General features: G+C 44.8%; 1 protein-coding gene across 3 annotated transcripts in view; it reads right to left on the bottom strand.

Moving 5' to 3' along the window:
* LOC139549552 (muscleblind-like protein 1) overlaps positions 1–20,996 on the bottom strand; it is a 42,741-nt gene extending 21,745 nt beyond the window's left edge. For all 3 annotated transcript variants that reach the window (XM_071360165.1, XM_071360168.1, XM_071360166.1), the window contains exons 1-3: positions 20,840–20,996; positions 8,425–8,643; positions 1,925–2,164 (exon numbers count right to left, since the gene is read on the bottom strand). In XM_071360165.1, the coding sequence (XP_071216266.1) occupies positions 1,925–2,164; positions 8,425–8,643; positions 20,840–20,914 (534 nt within the window). In that variant the 5' untranslated portion in view covers positions 20,915–20,996. The remainder of the gene's footprint in view (positions 1–1,924; positions 2,165–8,424; positions 8,644–20,839) is intronic.
* Positions 20,997–21,794: the final 798 nt, after the last annotated feature.

Below are 21,794 nucleotides of genomic sequence, written 5' to 3'. Positions count from 1 at the left end.
TTAACAGCTGTAGGGTTGTTACTGTAAACACAATGCCCTTGACATCATTTACAGCTGTAGGGTTGTTACTGTAAACACGACGGCCTTGACATCATTAACAGCTGTAGGGTTGTTACTGTAAACACGACGGCCTTGACATCATTTACAGCTGTAGGGTTGTTACTGTAAACACTACGGCCTTGACATCATTAACAGCTGTAGGGTTGTTACTGTAAACACGACGGCCTTGACATCATTTACAGCTGTAGGGTTGTTACTGTAAACACGACGGCCTTGACATCATTAACAGCTGTAGGGTTGTTACTGTAAACACGACGGCCTTGACATCATTAACAGCTGTAGGGTTGTTACTGTAAACACGACGGCCTTGACATCATTAACAGCTGTAGGGTTGTTACTGTAAACACGACGGCCTTGACATCATTTACAGCTGTAGGGTTGTTACTGTAAACACTATGGTCTTGACATCCTTTACTTACACAGGAATCTTGCTTTACTTGCTATTCACTGTCACTGGATTAAGCCAAACACTGTTACTGCATTCATCATTAGACACTTCCTGGTTTCAGGAAACTACACAATGCTTTACTGTGAGTCATATAGTACGTTCAATGCTAATACATCCAGGACTACTTGGTATTTTAGCGATGCCATGATGTTTCTATAGGGAGACGTACCAACGCTGTTTAGTTGACACTCAACATGTCCTAAATATAATAAGAGGAAGCATTGCTACACAAGTCCATTAGCTCTAATAAGCATAACAATATCACCAGTTATAACACATGTTATATAACAAGATATCCAGTTATAACACATTATATAACAATATATCTAGTTATAACACATGTTATATAACAAGATATCCAGTTATAACACATTATATAACAATATATCTAGTTATAACACATGTTATATAACAATATATCCAGTTACAACACATTATATAACAATATATCTAGTTATAACACATGTTATATAACAATATATCCAGTTATAACACATTCTATAACAATATATCTAGTTATAACATATGTTATATAACAATATATCCAGTTATAACACATTATATAACAATATATCTAGTTATAACACATGTTATATAACAATATATCCAGTTACAACACATTATATAACAATATATCTAGTTATAACACATGTTATATAACAATATATCTAGTTATAATACATGTTATATAACAATATATCCAGTTATAACACATGTCTAGATGGTGTGAGGGAAAGGGATGAGAGAGGACGGGAGAGGGATGAGAGAGGACGGGAGAGGGATGAGAGAGGACGGGAGAGGGTTGAGAGAGGACGGGAGAGGGTTGAGAGAGGACGGGAGAGGGATGAGAGAGGACGGGAGAGGGATGAGAGAGGATGGGAGAGGGATGACAGAGGACGGGAGAGGGATGAGAGAGGACGGGAGAGGGTTGAGAGAGGACGGGAGAGGGTTGAGAGAGGACGGGAGAGGGATGAGAGAGGACGGGAGAGGGTTGAGAGAGGACGGGAGAGGGATGAGAGAGGACGGGAGAGGGATGAGAGGGGACGGGAGAGGGATGAGAGAGGACGGGAGAGGGATGAGAGAGGACGGGAGAGGGATGAGAGAGGACGGGAGAGGGATGAGAGGGGACGGGAGAGGGATGAGAGAGGACGGGAGAGGGATGAGAGAGGATGGGAGAGGGATGAGAGAGGACGGGAGAGGGATGAGAGGGGACGGGAGAGGGATGAGAGAGGACGGGAGAGGGTTGAGAGAGGACGGGAGAGGGATGACAGAGGACGGGAGAGGGATGAGAGAGGACGGGAGAGGGTTGAGAGAGATGACGGGGGGGGGGGGGGGGGGATTGGCGGGGGGAAGGTTTTCAGACGTAGTTGGGGTTGGAGAGGAGTGGCTGTGGGGGTGTTACAGAGAGATACCTACCATGGCTGCTGCGGCGGCAGCCTGGTTGACCTGGTGTTGGCCAGCCTTTATCTTGGCCTGCAGGTGGGCTGGAGGGTGGAAGTATTTACACTTCTCCCTGGAGCAGCGGCCCTTGATGTAGTCCATACACACCGTCACTGTGTTGTCGTTGGTGTCTATCATGGTGCTGTCTGAGGGGTGGGCGAAGCGACAGTCATTCTCCCCCCGCGTACAGTTACCTCTCTGGTACTCCCGACACACCTGGGGAAAGGAAGGAGGGGTGGATAGAGAAACACAAAGACAGACAGACAGACAGACAGACTGTATCTGAGGTCTATTTATATCTGAGGTCTATTTATATATATATCACTGTCATGGGCAGAAAGGGCCCTCCACCTCAGCCTATCATTAACCAATGGGAATAATAAGCAACGGGAATAATAAGCAACGGGAATAATAAGCAACGGGAATAATAAGCAATGGGAATAATAAGCAATGGGAATAATAAGCAATGGGAATAATAAGCAATGGGAATAATAAGCAATGGGAATAATAAGCAATGGGAATAATAAGCAACGGGAATAATAAGCAATGGGAATAATAAGCAATGGGAATAATAAGCAATGGGAATATTAACCGATGGGAATAATAAGCAATGAGAATAATAAGCAATGGGAATAATAGACAATGGGAATATTAACCAATGGGAATAATAAGCAATTGGAATATTAACCAATGGGAATAATAAGCAATGGGAATAATAAGCAATGGGAATAATAAGAAATGAGAATAATAAGCAATGGGAATAATAAGCAATGGGAATAATAAGCAACGGGAATATTAACCAATGGGAATATTAACCAATGGGAATATTAACCAATGCGAATAATAAGCAATGCGAATAATAAGCAATGGGAATAATAAGCAATGAGAATAATAAGCAATGGGAATAATAAGCAATGGGAATAATAAGCAATGGCAATAATAAGCAATGGGAATATTAACCAATGGGAATAATAAGCAATGGGAATAATAAGCAATGGGAATAATAAGCAATGGGAATAATAAGCAATGGGAATAATAAGCAATGGGAATAATAAGCAATTGGAATATTAACCAATGGGAATATTAAGCAATGGGAATAATAAGCAATGGGAATAATAAGCAATGGGAATAATAAGCAACAGCAATAATAAGCAATGGGAATAATAACCAATGGGAATATTAACCAATGCGAATAATAAGCAATGCGAATAATAAGCAATGGGAATAATAAGCAATGAGAATAATAAGCAATGGGAATAATAAGCAATGGGAATAATAAGCAATGGCAATAATAAGCAATGGGAATATTAACCAATGGGAATAATAAGCAATGGGAATAATAAGCAATGGGAATAATAAGCAATGGGAATAATAAGCAATGGGAATAATAAGCAATGGGAATAATAAGCAATTGGAATATTAACCAATGGGAATATTAAGCAATGGGAATAATAAGCAATGGGAATAATAAGCAATGGGAATAATAAGCAACAGCAATAATAAGCAATGGGAATAATAAGCAATGGGAATATTAACCAATGGGAATAAATGAATATAAATGCCTCATGAACGTATCAAAATGAACAAATACCTGCTAATTACAGGTCAGAATGATCAATCAGCAGCATAAACACTCATCAATCTCCTAATATTTGCCTTCTCTCATTTAATCATTCAAGTATAAATATTTAGTTTTTTAAATCGATGACGTGAAAACAAGATTCATATATTCCTGAGTTTTCCAGCAGGGGGCAGTAAATGCATGGCCCAGGTTGACAATGTGTCGAGCTCACGTCCAGACAAGACCTGGGGCGCATCTCAATAGTCTACAGCTGCTTCCTTTTCTCCTCTCCTCTCTTTCTACTGGACTGGTTTTGTGTGTTTTGTGTGTGTGTGTGTGTGTATTGTGTGTGTATTGTGTGTGTATGAAGACACTAGCTTCTCAGACCTGTGTCTAGACAGAGTTAACCGTCTCTGCCTCCTGTCTTCACTGGCCATGCCTCGTCGAAAACAGCAAGGCTCTTTTTAAAAAGAGGCTGCCTTGTTGTCAGGCAGATGTTCAGGAAAGAGGGGGAGGGAGGGCACAAGAGAGAGAGAGAGAGAGAAAGAAATAGAGAGAGAGAGAATGAAGATCAAGGGGATTGAAATTACAGTCTCTTGAGAGAGGGAGAGGAGAGACAGGGTGGAGGGAGAGGACAGACAGGGTTGAGGGAGAGGACAGACAGGGTGGAGGGAGAGGACAGACAGGGTTGAGGGAGAGGACAGAGAGGGTGGAGGGAGAGGACAGACAGGGTTGAGGGAGAGGACAGACAGGGTGGAGGGAGAGGACAGACAGGCAGGAGGGAGAGGACAGACAGGGTGGAGGGAGAGGAGAAACAGGGTGGAGGGAGAGGAGAGACAGGGTGGAGGGAGAGGAGAGACAGGGTGGAGGGAGAGGAGAGACAGGGTGGATGGAGAGGACAGACAGGGTGGATGGAGAGGACAGACAGGGTGGAGGGAGAGGAGCGACAGGGTGGATGGAGAGGAGAGACAGGGTGGAGGGAGAGGACAGACAGGGTGGATGGAGAGGAGAGACAGGGTGGAGGGAGAGGACAGACAGGGTGGAGGGAGAGGACAGACAGGGTGGAGGGAGAGGAGAGACAGGGTGGAGGGAGAGGACAGACAGGGTGGAGGGAGAGGAGAGACAGGGTGGAGGGAGAGGACAGACAGGGTGGAGGGAGAGGAGAGACAGGGTGGAGGGAAAGATGAAAGGGTGAGTGGGAGGAGAAGACAGGTGAGCTGTGTGCCCTGATCTGTCTCACTCTCTCAATAAGAGTTATTAGCCCTGATCTAACAGCTTTACTATACCTCCGAGGGAAATTAAACCCTGGGAAAGGTCCTGGTTGGCCAAAAAGAAGAAGAGGCTGATAATCCTATTTCTACCTAATGGTTACCATCCCTACAGGCCAGCTGTGTCATCATCATGCAGGTAATATGTGGAGGGTCCTACAGTTGTATGTCAAGCATGAAAACAGAATCCTGCAGCTGTTCATTTTTAATGACACACTTTGACAGACGCTAAAATATGTCTGGCCTTTTTCTGAAGGGTATTTATAGCAAACCCACTTCTTGGCCAACGAGGCTAGTGGTTTGGTTCCATAATGTAACACCAGTAGACGTTATTGAGGCAAAAGCACATTTCCTCATGGAAACAAACTAATCAGGGATTGGACAGATTCACCCATTATTTCCGTGAAATTACCCCTCATCAGTAAAATCACCCCTCGTCAGTAAAATCACCCATCGTCAGTAAAATCACCCCTCATCAGTAAAATCACCCCTCGTCAATAAAATCACCCCTCGTCAATAAAATCACCCCTCATTAGTAAAATCACAACTCATTAGTAAAATCACCCCTCGTCAATAAAATCACCCCTCATCAATAAAATCACCCCTCGTCAATAAAATCACCCCTCATTAGTAAAATCACCCCTCATCAGTAAAACCACCCCTCATTAGTAAAATCTCCCCTCGTCAGTAAAATCACCCCTCATCAGTAAAATCACCCCTCGTCAGTAAAATCACCCTCATTAGTAAAATCACCCCTCGTCAGTAAAATCTCCCCTCGTCAGTAATATCACCCCTCATTAGTAAAATCACCCCTCGTCAGTAAAATCACCCCTCGTCAGTAAAATCTCCCCTCGTCAGTAAAATCTCCCCTCGTCAGTAAAATCACCCCTCGTCAGTAAAATCACCCCTTGTCAGTGAAATCACCCCTCGTCAGTGAAATCCAAATCGCTCCTCAACCCCTTCCTCCCCCTTGCCACATCCCCCTGCCTACTCCTCTCCTCTCCTTCCCTGATGACTTTAACAAGTCTGCTGGTCATTGATTTCTCATCTCTCCCTAAATCTTTCTTTCCTGTTATCGACCCTTTCCCTCATTCACAGAGCTGTCCAGTCGCCCTGAGACTCCCTCCCAACATTAACCTCCCAACGTTCCTCCACTTCTCTCCCCTCCCCTCCCTCCCTCTCCACTCCCTCCTCCTTCCCCCTCCCTCCTCCCATCTCCACTCCTCCTCTCCTCCTCCTCCGCCCCTCTTCCCTCCCTTCTCCTCTCCTCCCTCCCTCCCTCCCTTCCTCCTCCTCCTCCTCTCCTCCCTGTCTCCCCTCCTCCTCCTCCTCCCCTCCCTCCCTCCTCCCCTCCTCCCCTCTCCCCTCCTCCTCTCCTCTGCCCCTCCCTCCCTCCCTCCCTCCCTCCCTCCTCCTCTCCTCCCCCTCTCTCCTCCCCCAATGATTTTCCTATTATTTGGTTACTAGTGTATCCTAGGCACCGCTGCATAATGCATTACATTGACTTACTGTCCAATGAATAACTATTGTGATGCAGTGAGTCCTGAGAAGCACAGGTGAGCATCAGGTTTTCCTATGAGTGATGACTCTGATTTGGAGAAGAAAATATGTTATGATATAAGATCCAGCACACCACAACAGTCTCAGTGTGTGTGTGTGTGTGTGCGTGTGCGTGTGCGTGTGCGTGTGCGTGTGCGTGTGCGTGTGCGTGTGCGTGTGTGTGTGTGTGTAATAATGGCAGGGATTAATGTAAGGGAACTGAAGAGAGCGATATGCTAATTTGCATCCCTCTGTGTTTCTGATGAGCAAAATATAGTAACAGTGTCAAGCCCTGACTTTAGTTATTTTTGCTTTCTTTATTATTTGGCTAGGTCAGGGTGTGACAAGGGTGGTTTGGTTAGTTTTTGTATTGTCTAGGGGTTTGCCTTGTCTAGGGTTTTTTGGTTATCTATGGGGATTTTGAATTGTCTAGGGATATGTAGGTTTATGGTGGCCTGAATGGGTTCCCAATCAGAGACAGCTGTTTATCGTTGTCTCTGATTGGGGAGCCTATTTAGGTTGCCATTTTCCATGTTGGTTTTGTGGGTAGTTGTCCTTGTTAGTTGCCTGGATGCACTACGTTGGCTTCACGTGTCTTTGTGATATTTATTGTTTTTTGTTGGCGACATCGTTAAATAAACAACTATGTACGCTCAAAACGCTGCACCTTGGTCCTTTAAACGGCCGTGACAAACAGACTGACACATCATTACTATATAATGGTAACAGAGGGTTTAGTTACTGTAACAGACTGACACATGGTAACAGAGGGTTAGTTACTGTAACAGACTGACACATCATTACTATATAATGGTAACAGAGGGTTAGTTACTGTAACAGACTGACACATCATTACTATATAATGGTAACAGAGGGTTAGTTACTGTAACAGACTGACACATCATTACTATATAATGGTAACAGAGGTTTAGTTACTGTAACAGACTGATACATCATTACTATATAATGGTAACAGAGGTTTAGTTACTGTAACAGACTGACACATCATTACTATATAATGGTAACAGAGGTTTAGTTACTGTAACAGACTGACACATGGTAACAGAGGGTTAGTTACTGTAACAGACTGACACATCATTACTATATAATGGTAACAGAGGGTTTAGTTACTGTAACATACTGATACATCGTTACTATATAATGGTAACAGAGGTTTAGTTACTGTAACAGACTGAAACATCGTTACTATATAATGGTAACAGGGGGTTAGTTACTGTAACAGACTGACACATCATTACTGCATAATGGTAACAGAGGGTTAGTTACTGTAACAGACTGACACATGGTAACAGAGGGTTAGTTACTGTAACAGACTGATACATCATTACTATATAATGGTAACAGAGGGTTAGTTACTGTAACAGACTGATACATCATTACTATATAATGGTAACAGAGGTTTAGTTACTGTAACAGACTGATACATCATTACTATATAATGGTAACAGAGGTTTAGTTACTGTAACAGACTGACACATCATTACTATATAATGGTAACAGAGGTTTAGTTACTGTAACAGACTGATACATCATTACTATATAATGGTAACAGAGGGTTAGTTACTGTAACAGACTGATACATCATTACTATATAATGGTAACAGAGGTTTAGTTACTGTAACAGACAGACTCATCATTACTACATAATGGTAACAGGGGGTTAGTTAGGGTAACAGACTGCTGTGTATTAGATGTACGTAATTGAACCGTATTAGTTAATTAATTAATTACCTAAGCAACAACTCTTTAAGCAACACTTTTCAACTCTGCTCCTTTTAACAATTTAAGAGACACAAGCCACACCAGAACATCTACTTTGGTGAAAGCAGTGAGAGATACTCAGTACTCATTGACTGCTAGTGGCCATCCTTTCACTGTATAACAGCATCAGGTTGAGTCAGAGTTTCTGTGTATTTGTTTGTACAACTCACCTCCAGTCTGTCTGTCCTCATGAGTCTCTGTGTATTTGTTTGTACAACTCACCTCCAGTCTGTCTGTCCTCATGAGTTTCTGTGTATTTGTTTGTACAACTCACCTCCAGTCTGTCTGTCCTCATGAGTCTCTGTGTATTTGTTTGTACAACTCACCTCCAGTCTGTCTGTCCTCATGAGTTTCTGTGCGGCAGCAGCAGCAGCGGCAGCAGCAGACATGGAGGCGTTGGGGTTACTGGTCACCAGGACCGGGGCGCTGGACATGATCTCAGAAGGCATCAGGCCGGGCGACACCGGGCCCATGTAGGGGTTAAACGCAGCGGCCACCGCAGCAGGACTGGCAAGGCTGGGCGTCACAGAGAACATGGGGACCGGCTGTACGGAGACAAGACAAACACAATGTTGAGATATTCAACCAGTCTTAGAGAACAGAGATAGGTAACACTTTATTTGGATAGTCCATCTGTAGATGCTGTAACATTTCAACTAACTATCTACAAACCCTAACCTTAACCCTAACCCTTGTTCTAAACCTAACCCTAACCGTAAAACCTGTTTGGGATAGGGGGCAGCATTTTCACCTTTATATGAAAAGCGTGCCCAGAGTAAACTGCCTGCTACTCAGTCCCAGTTGCTAATATATGCATATTATTAGTCGATTTGGATAGAAAACACTCTGAAGTCTCTACAACTGTTTAACCTCTTGAGAATACAGGGTGTGCTGTTTCAACTTCGACATTTTGCGTTCCCAAATTAAACTGCCTCGTACTCAATTCTTGCTCGTACAATATGCATATTATTATTACTATTGGATAGAAAACAATCTCTAGTTTCTAAAACCGTTTGAATTATGTCTGTGGGTGAACCAGAAGTCTTTCTGCAGCGAAAATCATGACAGGAACTGCGAAGGTCTGAAAACTAGGCTCTGATCTCGGATCAGTTTAAAGCTCTGTATGTGTCCTATGGGTCGAAATGAACTGCACCCGCCTTCCCCTGGATGTCAGTAACCAATGAGAAGTGGAATGGAGTCTCTACGTATTTCTCAGACTTTATAAAAGGCCATGGAGTGGAAGGTCCGTTCTTTCCGACGCTCGTCAAGACGCAAGAGAGGACATCAGAATGGCATGCTCAAAAGCTCTCGTTATCGGCCTAAGATATATCCGTCTGTGATTTAATTCGATATAGGTGTTAGAAACATCATAACGAAGTTATTTTAAACCGATTTATATCAGTTTATGCGAGTATATTGCTATTTTCGGAATTTTCGTAGTATTGCGTTTGGAGGATTTGGACATGTGTGTGCCACGTAGCTATTGTTAGCTGCTAATTCCGAAGTTGAAGAGGACGTTTTACAACAAAGCAACGATTCTTTTGGACAAAGGACACCTTGCCCAAGATTCTGATGGAAGCTCAACTAATAATAAGAACTATTTATGATGTTAATTTGTTGTTCTGTGGAAAAATGTAAAAGTATTTTTTGGCCATTATTGCGGCACTGGTCTGGCTGTAACGCACACTGTATGTCTAGTAACGTTAATTTTAAAAATCTAACACAGCGGTTGCATTAATAACTAATGCATCTTTCAATTGCTGTCCAACCTGTATTTTTTTAGTCAAGTTTTCGATTATTTATTGATTAGATTAGGTGCCTTTCCAAGATGGCGCCGGCCAGAATGCATGCCATGTTTTTACTGATTACATTGCATAACCACGATTTGTGCTGCTAAATATGCACATTTTCGAACAAAAGCTATATGCATTGTGTAATATGATGTTACAGGACTGTCACCTGATGAAGTATATCAAGGTTAGTAAAATTATACACTGCTCAAAAAAATAAAGGGAACACTTAAACAACACAATGTAACTCCAAGTCAATCACACTTCTGTGAAATCAAACTGTCCACTTAGGAAGCAACACTGATTGACAATAAATTTCACATGCTGTTGTGCAAATGGAATAGACAAAAGGTGGAAATTATAGGCAATTAGCCAGACACCCCCAATAAAGGAGTGATTCTGCAGGTGGTGACCACAGACCACTTCTCAGTTCCAATGCTTCCAATTGATGGCACATCAATGCGAGCTGTGGCAAGAAGGTTTGCTGTGTCTGTCAGCGTAGTGTCCAGAGCATGGAGGCACTACCAGGAGACAGGCCAGTACATCAGGAGACGTGGAGGAGGCTGTAGGAGGGCAACAACCCAGCAGCAGGACCGCTACCTCCGCCTTTGAGCAGGAGGAGCACTGCCAGAGCCCTGCAAAATGACCTCCAGCAGGCCACATTGATGTGCCATCCTGGACGAGCTGTACTACCTGAGCCACTTGTGTGGGTTGTAGACTCCGTCTCATGCTACCACTAGAGTGAGAGCACCGCCAGCATTCAAAAGTGACTAAAACATCAGCCAGGAAGCATAGGAACTGAGAAGTGGTCTGTGGTCACCACCTGCAGAATCACTCCTTTATTGGGGGTGTCTGGCTAATTGCCTATAATTTCCACCTTTTGTCTATTCCATTTGCACAACAGCATGTGAAATTTATTGTCAATCAGTGTTGCTTCCTAAGTGGACAGTTTGATTTCACAGAAGTGTGATTGACTTGGAGTTACATTGTGTTGTTTAAGTGTTCCCTTTATTTTTTTGAGCAGTGTATATCTTTTGCTGGGTTGTTACGATCGCTAACATTTACTGCTGGTAAATGCGGTTGTGATTCTGGCTATTGTGGTAAGCTCATATAATGCTATATTGTGTTTTCGCTGTAAAACACTTAAAAAATCTGACATATTGGCTGGATTCACAAGATGTTGGGCTTTCATTTGCTGTACGCTGTGTATTTTTCAGAAATGTTTTAAGATGAGTAATTAGTTATTTGACGTTGGTCTCTGTAATTATTCTGGCAGCTTCGGCACTATTTCAGATTGCAGCTGCAATGTAGAACTGTGATTTATACCTGAAAAATGCACATTTTTCTAAAAAAACATATGCTATACCATAAATATGTTATCAGACTGTCATCTTATGAAGTTGTTTCTTGGTTAGTGGCTATATATGCGAACAACAAGGAGGTATTTGGACATAAATGATGGACTTTATAGAACAAATCAAACATTAATTGTGGAACTGGGATTCCTGTGAGTGCATTCTGATGAAGATCATCAAAGGTAAGTGAATATTTCTAATGCTATTTCTGACTTCTGTTGACTCCAACATAGTGGATATCTCTTTGGCTTTGCTTTTGTTGTCTTAGCGCCGTACTCAGATAATTGCATGGTTTGCTTTTTCCCTAAAGTTTTTTTGAAATCTGACACAGCGGTTGCATTAAGGAGAAGTATATCTCTAATTCTGTGAATAACACTTCTATCTTTTATCAATGTTTATTATGAGTATTTCTGTAAATTGATGTGGCTCTCTGCAAAATCACCGGTGTAAACTGAGATTTTAGGATATAAATATGCACTTTATTGAACAAAACATACATGTATTGTGTAACATGAAGTCCTATGAGTGTCATCTGATGAAGATCATCAAAGGTTAGTGATTAATTTTATCTATATATCTGCTTTTTGTGACTCCTCTCTGGCTGGAAAATGGCTGTGTGTGTTTTTGTGACTAGGCTCTGACCTAACATAATCATATTTTGTGCTTTCGCTGTAAAGCCTTGTTGAAATCAGACACGATGGGTAGATTAACAAGAAGTTAATCTTTCATTTGGTGTATTGCACTTGTGAATGTATGAAAGTTACATGTTTCTAAAAATATATTTTAGAATTTCGCGCGCTGCCTTTTCAGCGGAATGTTGTCGAAGGGGTTCCGCTAGCCATAAGAAGTTTAACCCTTTCCCTTGTTCTAAACCTAACCCTAAGCTTAACCCTAACCCTTGTTCTAAACCTAACCCTAAGCTTCATTATAAACCTATCCCTTATTCTAAACTTACCACAACCTTAATTGTAACCTTAGCAAACAGATACATTTTTTTGATAGTTTGACAATCGTTGGAGCATCTAAAGGACTATCCAGACTATCCAAATGAAGTGTGACCAAGGTGAGGACTGAATAGAAGTGAAATACAGAGAGAGACAGAACAAGAGTTAGAGAAAGGGAGAGAGAGAGAGAGAGAGAGAGAGAGAGATAGAGAGAGAGAGAGAGAGAGAGAGAGAGAGAGAGAGAGAGAGAGAGAGAGGGACAGAACAACAGAGAAGGGGAGACAGAAAGAGAAAGAGAGACAGAACAAGAAAGAAAGGGAGACAGAAGGAGAGAGACAGAACAGGAGATAGAGAAAAGGAGACAGAAGGAGAGAGACAGAACAAGAGATAGAGAAAGGGAGACAGAAGGAGAGAGACAGAACAAGAGATAGAGAAAGGGAGACAGAAGGAGAGAGACAGAACAAGAGATAGAGAAAGGGAGACAGAAGGAGAGAGACAGAACAAGAGATAGAGAAAAGGAGACAGAAGGAGAGAGACAGAACAAGAGATAGAGAAAGGGAGACAGACGGAGAGAGACAGAACAAGAGATAGAGAAAGGGAGACAGAAGGAGAGAAAGGGACAGTGTTCTCTAGATGCCTGCTCCTGTTTCCTACAGTATGCTATTCACTCACACATAGTGGGATGAGTCTCATCTCTATCTGTGTGGTGATATTTATTGTGTGTGTGTGTGTGTGTGTGTGTGTGTGTGTGTGTGTGTGTGTGTGTGTGTGTGTGTGTGTGTGTGTGTGTGTGTGTGTGTGTGTGTGTGTGTGTGTGTGTGTGTGTGTGTGTGTGTGTGTGTTTGTGTGTGTGTGTGTGTATGTGTGTGTCTTAGTACTGGCTGACATAGCAGGTTCTCTCTGACTTCAGCCACAGAGTCCTCGGTGAGACAGACCGTCTCCACCAGGAGGAGAGGGAGACAGTCTCATCCAGGAGGAGAGGGAGACAGTCTCATCCAGGAGGAGAGAGGGAGACAGCCTCATCCAGGAGGAGAGGGAGACAGTCTCATCCAGGAGGAGAGGGAGACAGCCTCATCCAGGAGGAGAGGGAGCCAGTCTCATCCAGGAGGAGAGGGAGCCAGTCTCATCCAGGAGGAGAGGGAGACAGTCTCTTTCAGGAGGAGAGGGAGACAGTCTCATCCAGGAGGAGAGGGAGACAGCCTCATCCAGGAGGAGAGGGAGACAGTCTCATCCAGGAGGAGAGGGAGACAGTCTCATCCAGGAGGAGGAGAGGGAGACAGTCTCATCCAGGAGGGAGAGGGAGACAGTCTCATCCAGGAGGAGGAGAGGGAGACAGTCTCATCCAGGAGGAGAGGGAGACAGCCTCATCCAGGAGGAGAGGGAGACAGTCTCATCCAGGAGGAGGAGAGGGAGACAGTCTCATCCAGGAGGAGAGGGAGACAGTCTCATCCAGGAGGAGAGGGAGACCTTTTCAGAGAAAGTTCACCTCAGCCAGGAGGCCCCGAAGAGGATGTCTGACGTTTTACATGCTCCTAACGAACTGTGCTATTTATTTATTTTTTTGCGTTGTTTGTAACTTGTTTTTTAAACTTATTTTCTTCATAATGTTGCTGCTACCGTTGCTTATGACACAAAATAACTTCTGGACATCAGAACAGCGACTACTCACCACAAACTGGAAGAAGCTTATTCCTTTAACGAGTCTAACGAGAACGATATACTGCTTTCCCGGGAACAAGCCCAAATCGCTGTCATTTGCATGAAGAGAAGGCAGAGGAAAAGAGGGCGCAGATCGGACTGCCTTCTGAGAATCCGTAGGCCAGTGAGTAAACTCCCACTGCAATCCGTCCGACTGTCTAACTTACAATCATTGGAAAATAAAATTGATGACCTACAATTAAGATTATCATACCAACGGGACATTAAAAACTGTAATATCTTATGTTTCACCGAGTCGTGGCTGAAGGAAGACAAGAGTAATATAGAGCTGGAAGGATTTTCAATGCACCGGCAGAACAGAGAAGAAGCTACATCTGTTAAAACGAGGGGTCGGGTTGTGTGTCTATTTAATATTTTAAAAGTATTGAGGTATTGCTCACCTGAGGTAGAGTAACTTATGATAAGCCACACTATCTACCAAGAGAGTTCTTTAAAAGGAACTGATCGTGGACTACAGGAGAAGGCGGGCCGAACAGGCCCCCATTAACATCGGCGGGGCTGTAGTGGAGCGGGTCGAGAGCTTCAAGTTCCTTGGTGTCCACATCACCAACGAGCTATCATGGTCCAAACACACCATGACAGTTGTGAAGAGGGCACGACAAAACCTTTTCCCCATCAGGAGACTGAAAAGTTTTGGCATGGGTCCCAGATCCTCAAAAAGTTCTACAGCTGCACCATCGAGAGCATCCTGACCGGTTGCATCACCACCTGGTATGGCAACTGCTCGGTATCTGACTGTAAGGCGCTACAGAGGGTGGTGTGTACGGCCCAGTATATCACTGGAGCCAAGCTTCCTGCCATCCAGGACCTATATAATAAGGCGGTGTCAGAGGAAAGCCCATAAAATTGTCAGAGACTCCGGACTATTTACATTGACACCCCCCCCTCAATTTATTTTGTACACTGCTGCTACTCCCTGTTTATTATCTATGCATAGTCACTTTACCTCTACCTACATGTACAAATTACCTGGACTAACCTGTAACCCGCACACTGACTCGGTACCGGTACTGTCACGCACTGACCTTAGAGAGCCTTTTTATGTCTCTATTTGGTTTGGTCAGGGTGTGATTTGGGGTGGGCATTCTATGTTTTTGTTTTCTATGATTTTGTATTTCTATGTTTTGGCCGGGTATGGTTCTCAATCAGGGACAGCTGTCTATCGTTGTCTCTGATTGGGAACCATACTTAGGTAGCCCTTTTCCCTCCTTTCAGTGTGGGAAGTTAACTTTGTTTGTGGCACATAGCCCTTAAGCTTCAAGGTCGTTTTTGTATTGTTTATTGTTTTTGTCGGCGTCATCCTAATAAAAAGGAATATGTACTCTCACCACGCTACACTTTGGTCTACTTCCTTTGACGGCCGTGACAGGTACCCCCTGTATATAACCTTGTCATTGTTATTTTATTGTGTTACTGTTTATATTTTTTTACTTTAGTTTATTTGGTAAATATTTTATTAACTATTCTTGAACTGCACTGTTGGTTAAGGGCTTGTAAGTAAGTATTTCACGCTAAGGTCTACACTTGTTGTATTTGGAGCATGTGACAAATAAAGTTTGATTTGATTTCATTAGAAAACGTCTCGACCAGGAGGAAATATCCCACTGAAACATCCCACATCCCACTAATCTCACTAGCCTGGTCCTAGATCTGATCTCACTAGCCTGGTCTTAGATCTGATCTCACTAGCCTGGTCTTAGATCTAATCTCACTAGCCTGGTCCTAGATCTGATCTCACTAGCCTGATCTTAGATCTGATCTCACTAGCCTGGTCCTAGATCTGATCTCACTAGCCTGGTCTTAGATCTGATCTCACTAGCCTGGTCTTAGATCTGATCTCACTAGCCTGTTCCCAGATCTGACCTCACTAGCCTGGTCCCAGAACTGATCTCACTAGCCTGGTCCCAGATCTGATCTCACTAGCCTGGTCCCAGATCTGATCTCACTAGCCTGGTCTTAGATCTGACCTCACTAGCCTGGTCCCAGATCTGATCTCACTAGCCTGGTCTTAGATCTGATCTCACTAGCCTGGTCTTAGATCTGATCTCACTAGCCTGGTCCCAGATCTGATCTCACTAGCCTGGTCCTAGATCTGATCTCACTAGCCTGGTCCCAGATCTGACCTCACTAACCTGGTCCCAGATCTGATCTCACTAGCCTGGTCCCAGATCTGATCTCACTAGCCTGGTCCCAGATCTGATCTCACTAGCCTGGTCTTAGATCTGATCTCACTAGCCTGGTCCCAGATCTGATCTCACTAGCCCGGTCCCAGATTTGACCTCACTAGCCTGGTCCCAGATCTGTTTGTGATTTTGCCTACTGTCATTGTCAGGCCAAAAGAGTTGTCAAGAGACCAGAAACACCCAGGCTATATTAAAGAGACCAGAAACAGACTGGAACCCAGGCTATATTAAAGAGACCAGGAACAGACTGGCGCCCAGGCTATATTAAAGAGAACAGAAACAGACTGGAACCCAGGCTATATTAAAGACACCAGAAACAGACTGGCACCCAGGCTATATTAAAGAGACAATAATCAGACTGGCACCCAGGCTATATTAAAGAGACCAGAAACAGACTGTCACCCAGGCTATATTAAAGACACCAGAAACAGACTGGCACCCAGGCTATATTAAAGAGACAATAATCAGACTGGCACCCAGGCTATATTAAAGAGACCAGAAACAGGCTGGCGCCCAGGCTATATTAAAGAGACCAGAAACAGACTGGCACCCAGGCTATATTAATAAGACCAGAAACAGACTGGCGCCCAGGCTATATTAAAGAGACCAGAAACAGACTGGCGCCCAGGCTATATTAAAGAGTCCAGAATCAGACTGGCACCCAGGCTAACTGACTCTTACTGCAGATAGGCTTCATTTTGTTCATCACCTGCCGTTGCTCAGGGCCTCTGGAGACCTCTCCTTCTAATACGGAAGACACCATTCACTTCTACAAAATGATGTCATGGAATACCATAGATAACAGCAATGTCGTTATGTCATAAACATGTCATTGTCGTGGCTACCAAATTAATAATGTCATAAAGAACTGCAAAGAAATAGGGATAGAGAGACGGAGAGAGAAAGAAAGAATGAAAGAGAAAGAGGGAGAGAAAGAGAGAAAGAGAGAGAGAGAACAAGAGAGAGAGAGAGAGAGAGAGAGAGAGAGAGAGAGAGGGAGAGAGAGAGAGAGAGAGAGAGAGAGAGAGAGAGAGAGAGAGAGAGAGAGAGAGAGAGAGAGAGAGAGAGAGAGGGGGGAGGGGAGAATACATAGAGAGATACATAGAGAGAAAAATAAGGAAGGAAGGAAAGAGAGAGAATGTACTGTAGCCTGGCTCCTAACCCATTGTGACGTGGGCCGTCCGTTAGCGTTTTCTCTGTCTAATATAAAGCATCATCAGCATCAGCAGTCAGGCCCAGGCTATAGTAAGCTTTAATTTACATCCTCCTCGGCTGAGCAACTTGCCTGAAATTAAAACACATGCCAACGCTGAGAGGAGAGGGAGGTGAAGAGGGAGAACTGGGGAAGAAGAAGAGAGGGGGAGAAGTAGGAAGAAGAGAGGGGGTGAGAAGTGGAGAGAGTTTAAGAGAAAGAAAAGGTGAGCACCTTGACTCCCTGTGTCTCTCTTCAACCATCTCTCACAGTCTCACGTCCGAATTAGACGTCCGTCCATGTTTCGCAAACGTTACATTTTGAACTTGGTTCAAATGTCAAATTTCAAAGTGTTCAGGTAAAGTTTAGGCATTATCTCCTAATTTTTAAGGATTAGGTATTAACTCTGAACAGACATCAATATCAGAGGCAGATGATTAGGCCCAACCGCCATCCCCATCAACAATGCCTTAGCAAAACCCAAACCTACTCGAAGGTAAAAAGCGCTCACTGTCGCCCCTAGTGGACGGTTTCCACGTCATCTCCCGACATCCTCACACATGGATGGACGTCGACTACTGACTTATATCATGGGTGACCTGGCTCCTCTCTTTGTGTCCATTTTTCCTGTCTGTTTTTCAGCCTCTACTACAGTATATACTGTATCTACAGCTAACTCTGTCCACCTCCTCCAATCTCCTCTTTTTCATCCTGCTGTCTCTTCTCTGTCCACCACCTCTCCTCCAATCTCCTCTGTTTCATCCTGCTGTCTCTTCCCTGTCCACCACCTCCAATCTCCTCTGTTTCATCCTGCTGTCTCTTCCCTGTCCACCACCTCCAATCTCCTCTGTTTCATCCTGCTGTCTCTTCCCTGTCCACCACCTCCAATCTCATCTGTTTCATCCTGCTGTCTCTTCCCTGTCCATCACCTCCAATCTCCTCTGTTTCATCCTGCTGTCTCTTCCCTGTCCACCACCTTCAATCTCCTCTGTTTCATCCTGCTGTCTCTTCCCTGTCCACCACCTCCAATCTCCTCTGTTTCATCCTGCTGTCTCTTCCCTGTCCACCACCTCCAATCTCCTCTGTTTCATCCTGCTGTCTCTTCCCTGTCCACCACCTTCAATCTCCTCTGTTTCATCCTGCTGTCTCTTCCCTGTCCACCACCTCCAATCTCCTCTGTTTCATCCTGCTGTCTCTTCCCTGTCCACCACCTCCAATCTCCTCTGTTTCATCCTGCTGTCTCTTCCCTGTCCACCACCTCCAATCTCCTCTGTTTCATCCTGCTGTCTCTTCCCTGTCCACCACCTCCAATCTCCTCTGTTTCATCCTGCTGTCTCTTCTCTGTCCACCACCTCTCCTCCAATCTCCTCTGTTTCATCCTGCTGTCTCTTCCCTGTCCACCACCTCCAATCTCCTCTGTTTCATCCTGCTGTCTCTTCCCTGTCCACCACCTCCAATCTCCTCTGTTTCATCCTGCTGTCTCTTCCCTGTCCACCACCTCCAATCTCCTCTGTTTCATCCTGCTGTCTCTTCCCTGTCCACCACCTCCAATCTCCTCTGTTTCATCCTGCTGTCTCTTCCCTGTCCATCACCTCCAATCTCCTCTGTTTCATCCTGCTGTCTCTTCCCTGTCCACCACCTCCAATCTCCTCTGTTTCATCCTGCTGTCTCTTCCCTGTCCACCACCTCCAATCTCCTCTGTTTCATCCTGCTGTCTCTTCCCTGTCCACCACCTCCAATCTCCTCTGTTTCATCCTGCTGTCTCTTCCCTGTCCACCACCTCCAATCTCCTCTGTTTCATCCTGCTGTCTCTTCCCTGTCCACCACCTCCAATCTCCTCTGTTTCATCCTGCTGTCTCTTCCCTGTCCATCACCTCCAATCTCCTCTGTTTCATCCTGCTGTCTCTTCCCTGTCCACCACCTCCAATCTCCTCTGTTTCATCCTGCTGTCTCTTCCCTGTCCACCACCTCCAATCTCCTCTGTTTCATCCTGCTGTCTCTTCCCTGTCCACCACCTCCAATCTCCTCTGTTTCATCCTGCTGTCTCTTCCCTGTCCACCACCTCCAATCTCCTCTGTTTCATCCTGCTGTCTCTTCCCTGTCCACCACCTTCAATCTCCTCTGTTTTATCCTGCTGTCTCTTCCCTGTCCACCACCTCCAATCTCCTCTGTTTCATCCTGCTGTCTCTTCCCTGTCCACCACCTCCAATCTCCTCTGTTTCATCCTGCTGTCTCTTCTCTGTCCACCACCTCCAATCTCCTCTGTTTCATCCTGCTGTCTCTTCTCTGTCCACCACCTCCAATCTCCTCTGTTTCATCCTGCTGTCTCTTCTCTGTCCACCACCTCCAATCTCCTCTGTTTCATCCTGCTGTCTCTTCTCTGTCCACCACCTCTCCATTCTCTGCTTTCCTTTCCCACCCAGAGAGAAGGGATGAGAACAGAAGAGGAAGGGATGAGAACAGAAGAGCAAGGGATGAGAACAGAAGAGCAAGGGATGAGAACAGAAGAGCAAGGGACGAGAACAGAAGAGGAAGGGATGAGAACAGAAGAGGAAGGGACGAGAACAGAAGAGCAAGGGATGAGAACAGAAGAGCAAGGGACGAGAACAGAAAAGGAAGGGACGAGAACAGAACAGAAGAGGAAGGGATGAGAACAGAAGAGGTGGGATGAGAACAGAAGAGGAAGGGATGAGAACAGAAGAGGAAGGGACGAGAACAGAACAGAAGAGGAAGGGACGAGAACAGAACAGAAGAGGAATGGACGAGAACAGAAGAGCAAGGGATGAGAACAGAAGAGCAAGGGACGAGAACAGAAGAGGAAGGGACGAGAACAGAAGAGGAAGGGATGAGAACAGAAGAAGAAGGGACAGGAACAGAAGAGGAAGGGATGAGAACAGAAGAAGAAGGGACGAGAACAGAAGAGGAAGGGATGAGAACAGAACAGAAGAGGAATGGATGAGAACAGAACAGAAGAGGAAGGGATGAGAACAGAAGAAGAAGGGACGAGAACAGAAGAGGAAGGGATGAGAACAGAAGAAGAAGGGACGAGAACAGAAGAGGAATGGATGAGAACAGAACAGAAGAGGTAGGACGAGAACAGAAGAAGATGGGATGAGAACAGAAGAGGAAGGGATGAGAACAGAACAGAAGAGGAATGGATGAGAACAGAACAGAAGAGGAAGGGATGAGAACAGAAGAGGAAGGGAAGAGAACAGAACAGAAGAGGAAGGGATGAGAACAGAAGAGGAATGGATGAGAACAGAACAAAAGAGGAATGGATGAAAGGTGAGTGGTAAACGACTGGATGTTTCTCAGAGGACAATGGCAGGTCTCTTTGAATCTGTTTGGTATCATTGCCTGGCTGGGTCTGGTTGCACTATATGCTGGGCTTGGATCCAGTGTGTGTGTGTGTGTGTGTGTGTGTGTGTGTGTGTGTGTGTGTGTGTGTGTGTGTGTGTGTGTGTGTGTGTGTGTGTGTGTGTGTGTGTGTGTGTGTGTGTGTGTGTGTGTGTGTGTGTGTGTGTGTGTGTGTGCGTCCATGGGTGTGTGTTATCTCACCATACATGTAGGATGTAGCTGTGTGCCGGGCATCATGGCGTTGGCCAGCTGCATCTGCTGTGCCAGCATGGTCATGTTCTTCTGTTGGATCAGGTTGTTCCTGCCGTTGATCTCCAGCTGGGTCTTCAGGTGGGGAGGAGGGTGTAGGTACTTACAGTTGTCCCTGGAACAACGACCCTGAGAGAGAGAGAGAGAGAGAGAGAGAGAGAGAGAGAGAGAGAGAGAGAGAGAGAGAGAGAGAGAGAGAGAGAGAGAGAGAGAGAGAGAGAGAGAGAGAGAGAGAGAGAGAGAGAGAGACAGAGAGAGAGAGAGAGACAGAGAGAGAGAGAGAGAGAGAGAGAGAGAGAGACAGAGAGAGAGAGAGAGAGAGAGAGAGAGAGAGAGAGAGAGAGAGAGAGAGAGAGAGAGAGAGAGAGAGAATACATAAAACATCTAAACATTCAGGACACAGAACATGACCTTGGAGCTGGACTCAAACAGAGGGTGACAAGATCATTATTCCATCTCTTTTTCATCTCTTCCTCCGGCTCATTGTCATGCTTCCCTCCCTCTTTCTTTCTCCCTCCCTCTAATCTCACTCTTTCCTTTCCCTTCTATCTTTCTTCTGGGTCTCCACGAGAGACAAATTAGGAACAGAAGCAGAGATAAATAGGATTAGCTGTCTATCTCCTCCTGCCAACGAATTATGATACACAAACAAATAGAGAGACAGAGAGAGAGAGAGAGAGAGAGAGAGAGAGAGAGAGAGAGAGAGAGAGAGAGAGAGAGAGAGACAGAGAGAGAGAGAGAGAGACCGAGACAGAGAGAGAGAGAGAGAGAGACCGAGACCGAGAGAGAGAGAGACAGAGAGAGAGAGAGAGAGAGACAGACAGAGAGAGAGAGAGACCGAGAGAGAGAGAGAGAGACAGAGAGAGAGAGAGAGAGAGAGAGAGAGAGAGACAGAGACAGAGACAGA

Source organism: Salvelinus alpinus, chromosome 22 (genome assembly GCF_045679555.1).
Source record: "Salvelinus alpinus chromosome 22, SLU_Salpinus.1, whole genome shotgun sequence".
In the NCBI taxonomy this organism is placed as follows: domain Eukaryota; kingdom Metazoa; phylum Chordata; class Actinopteri; order Salmoniformes; family Salmonidae; genus Salvelinus; species Salvelinus alpinus.
This window is presented reverse-complemented; position numbering and strand designations above follow the sequence as displayed.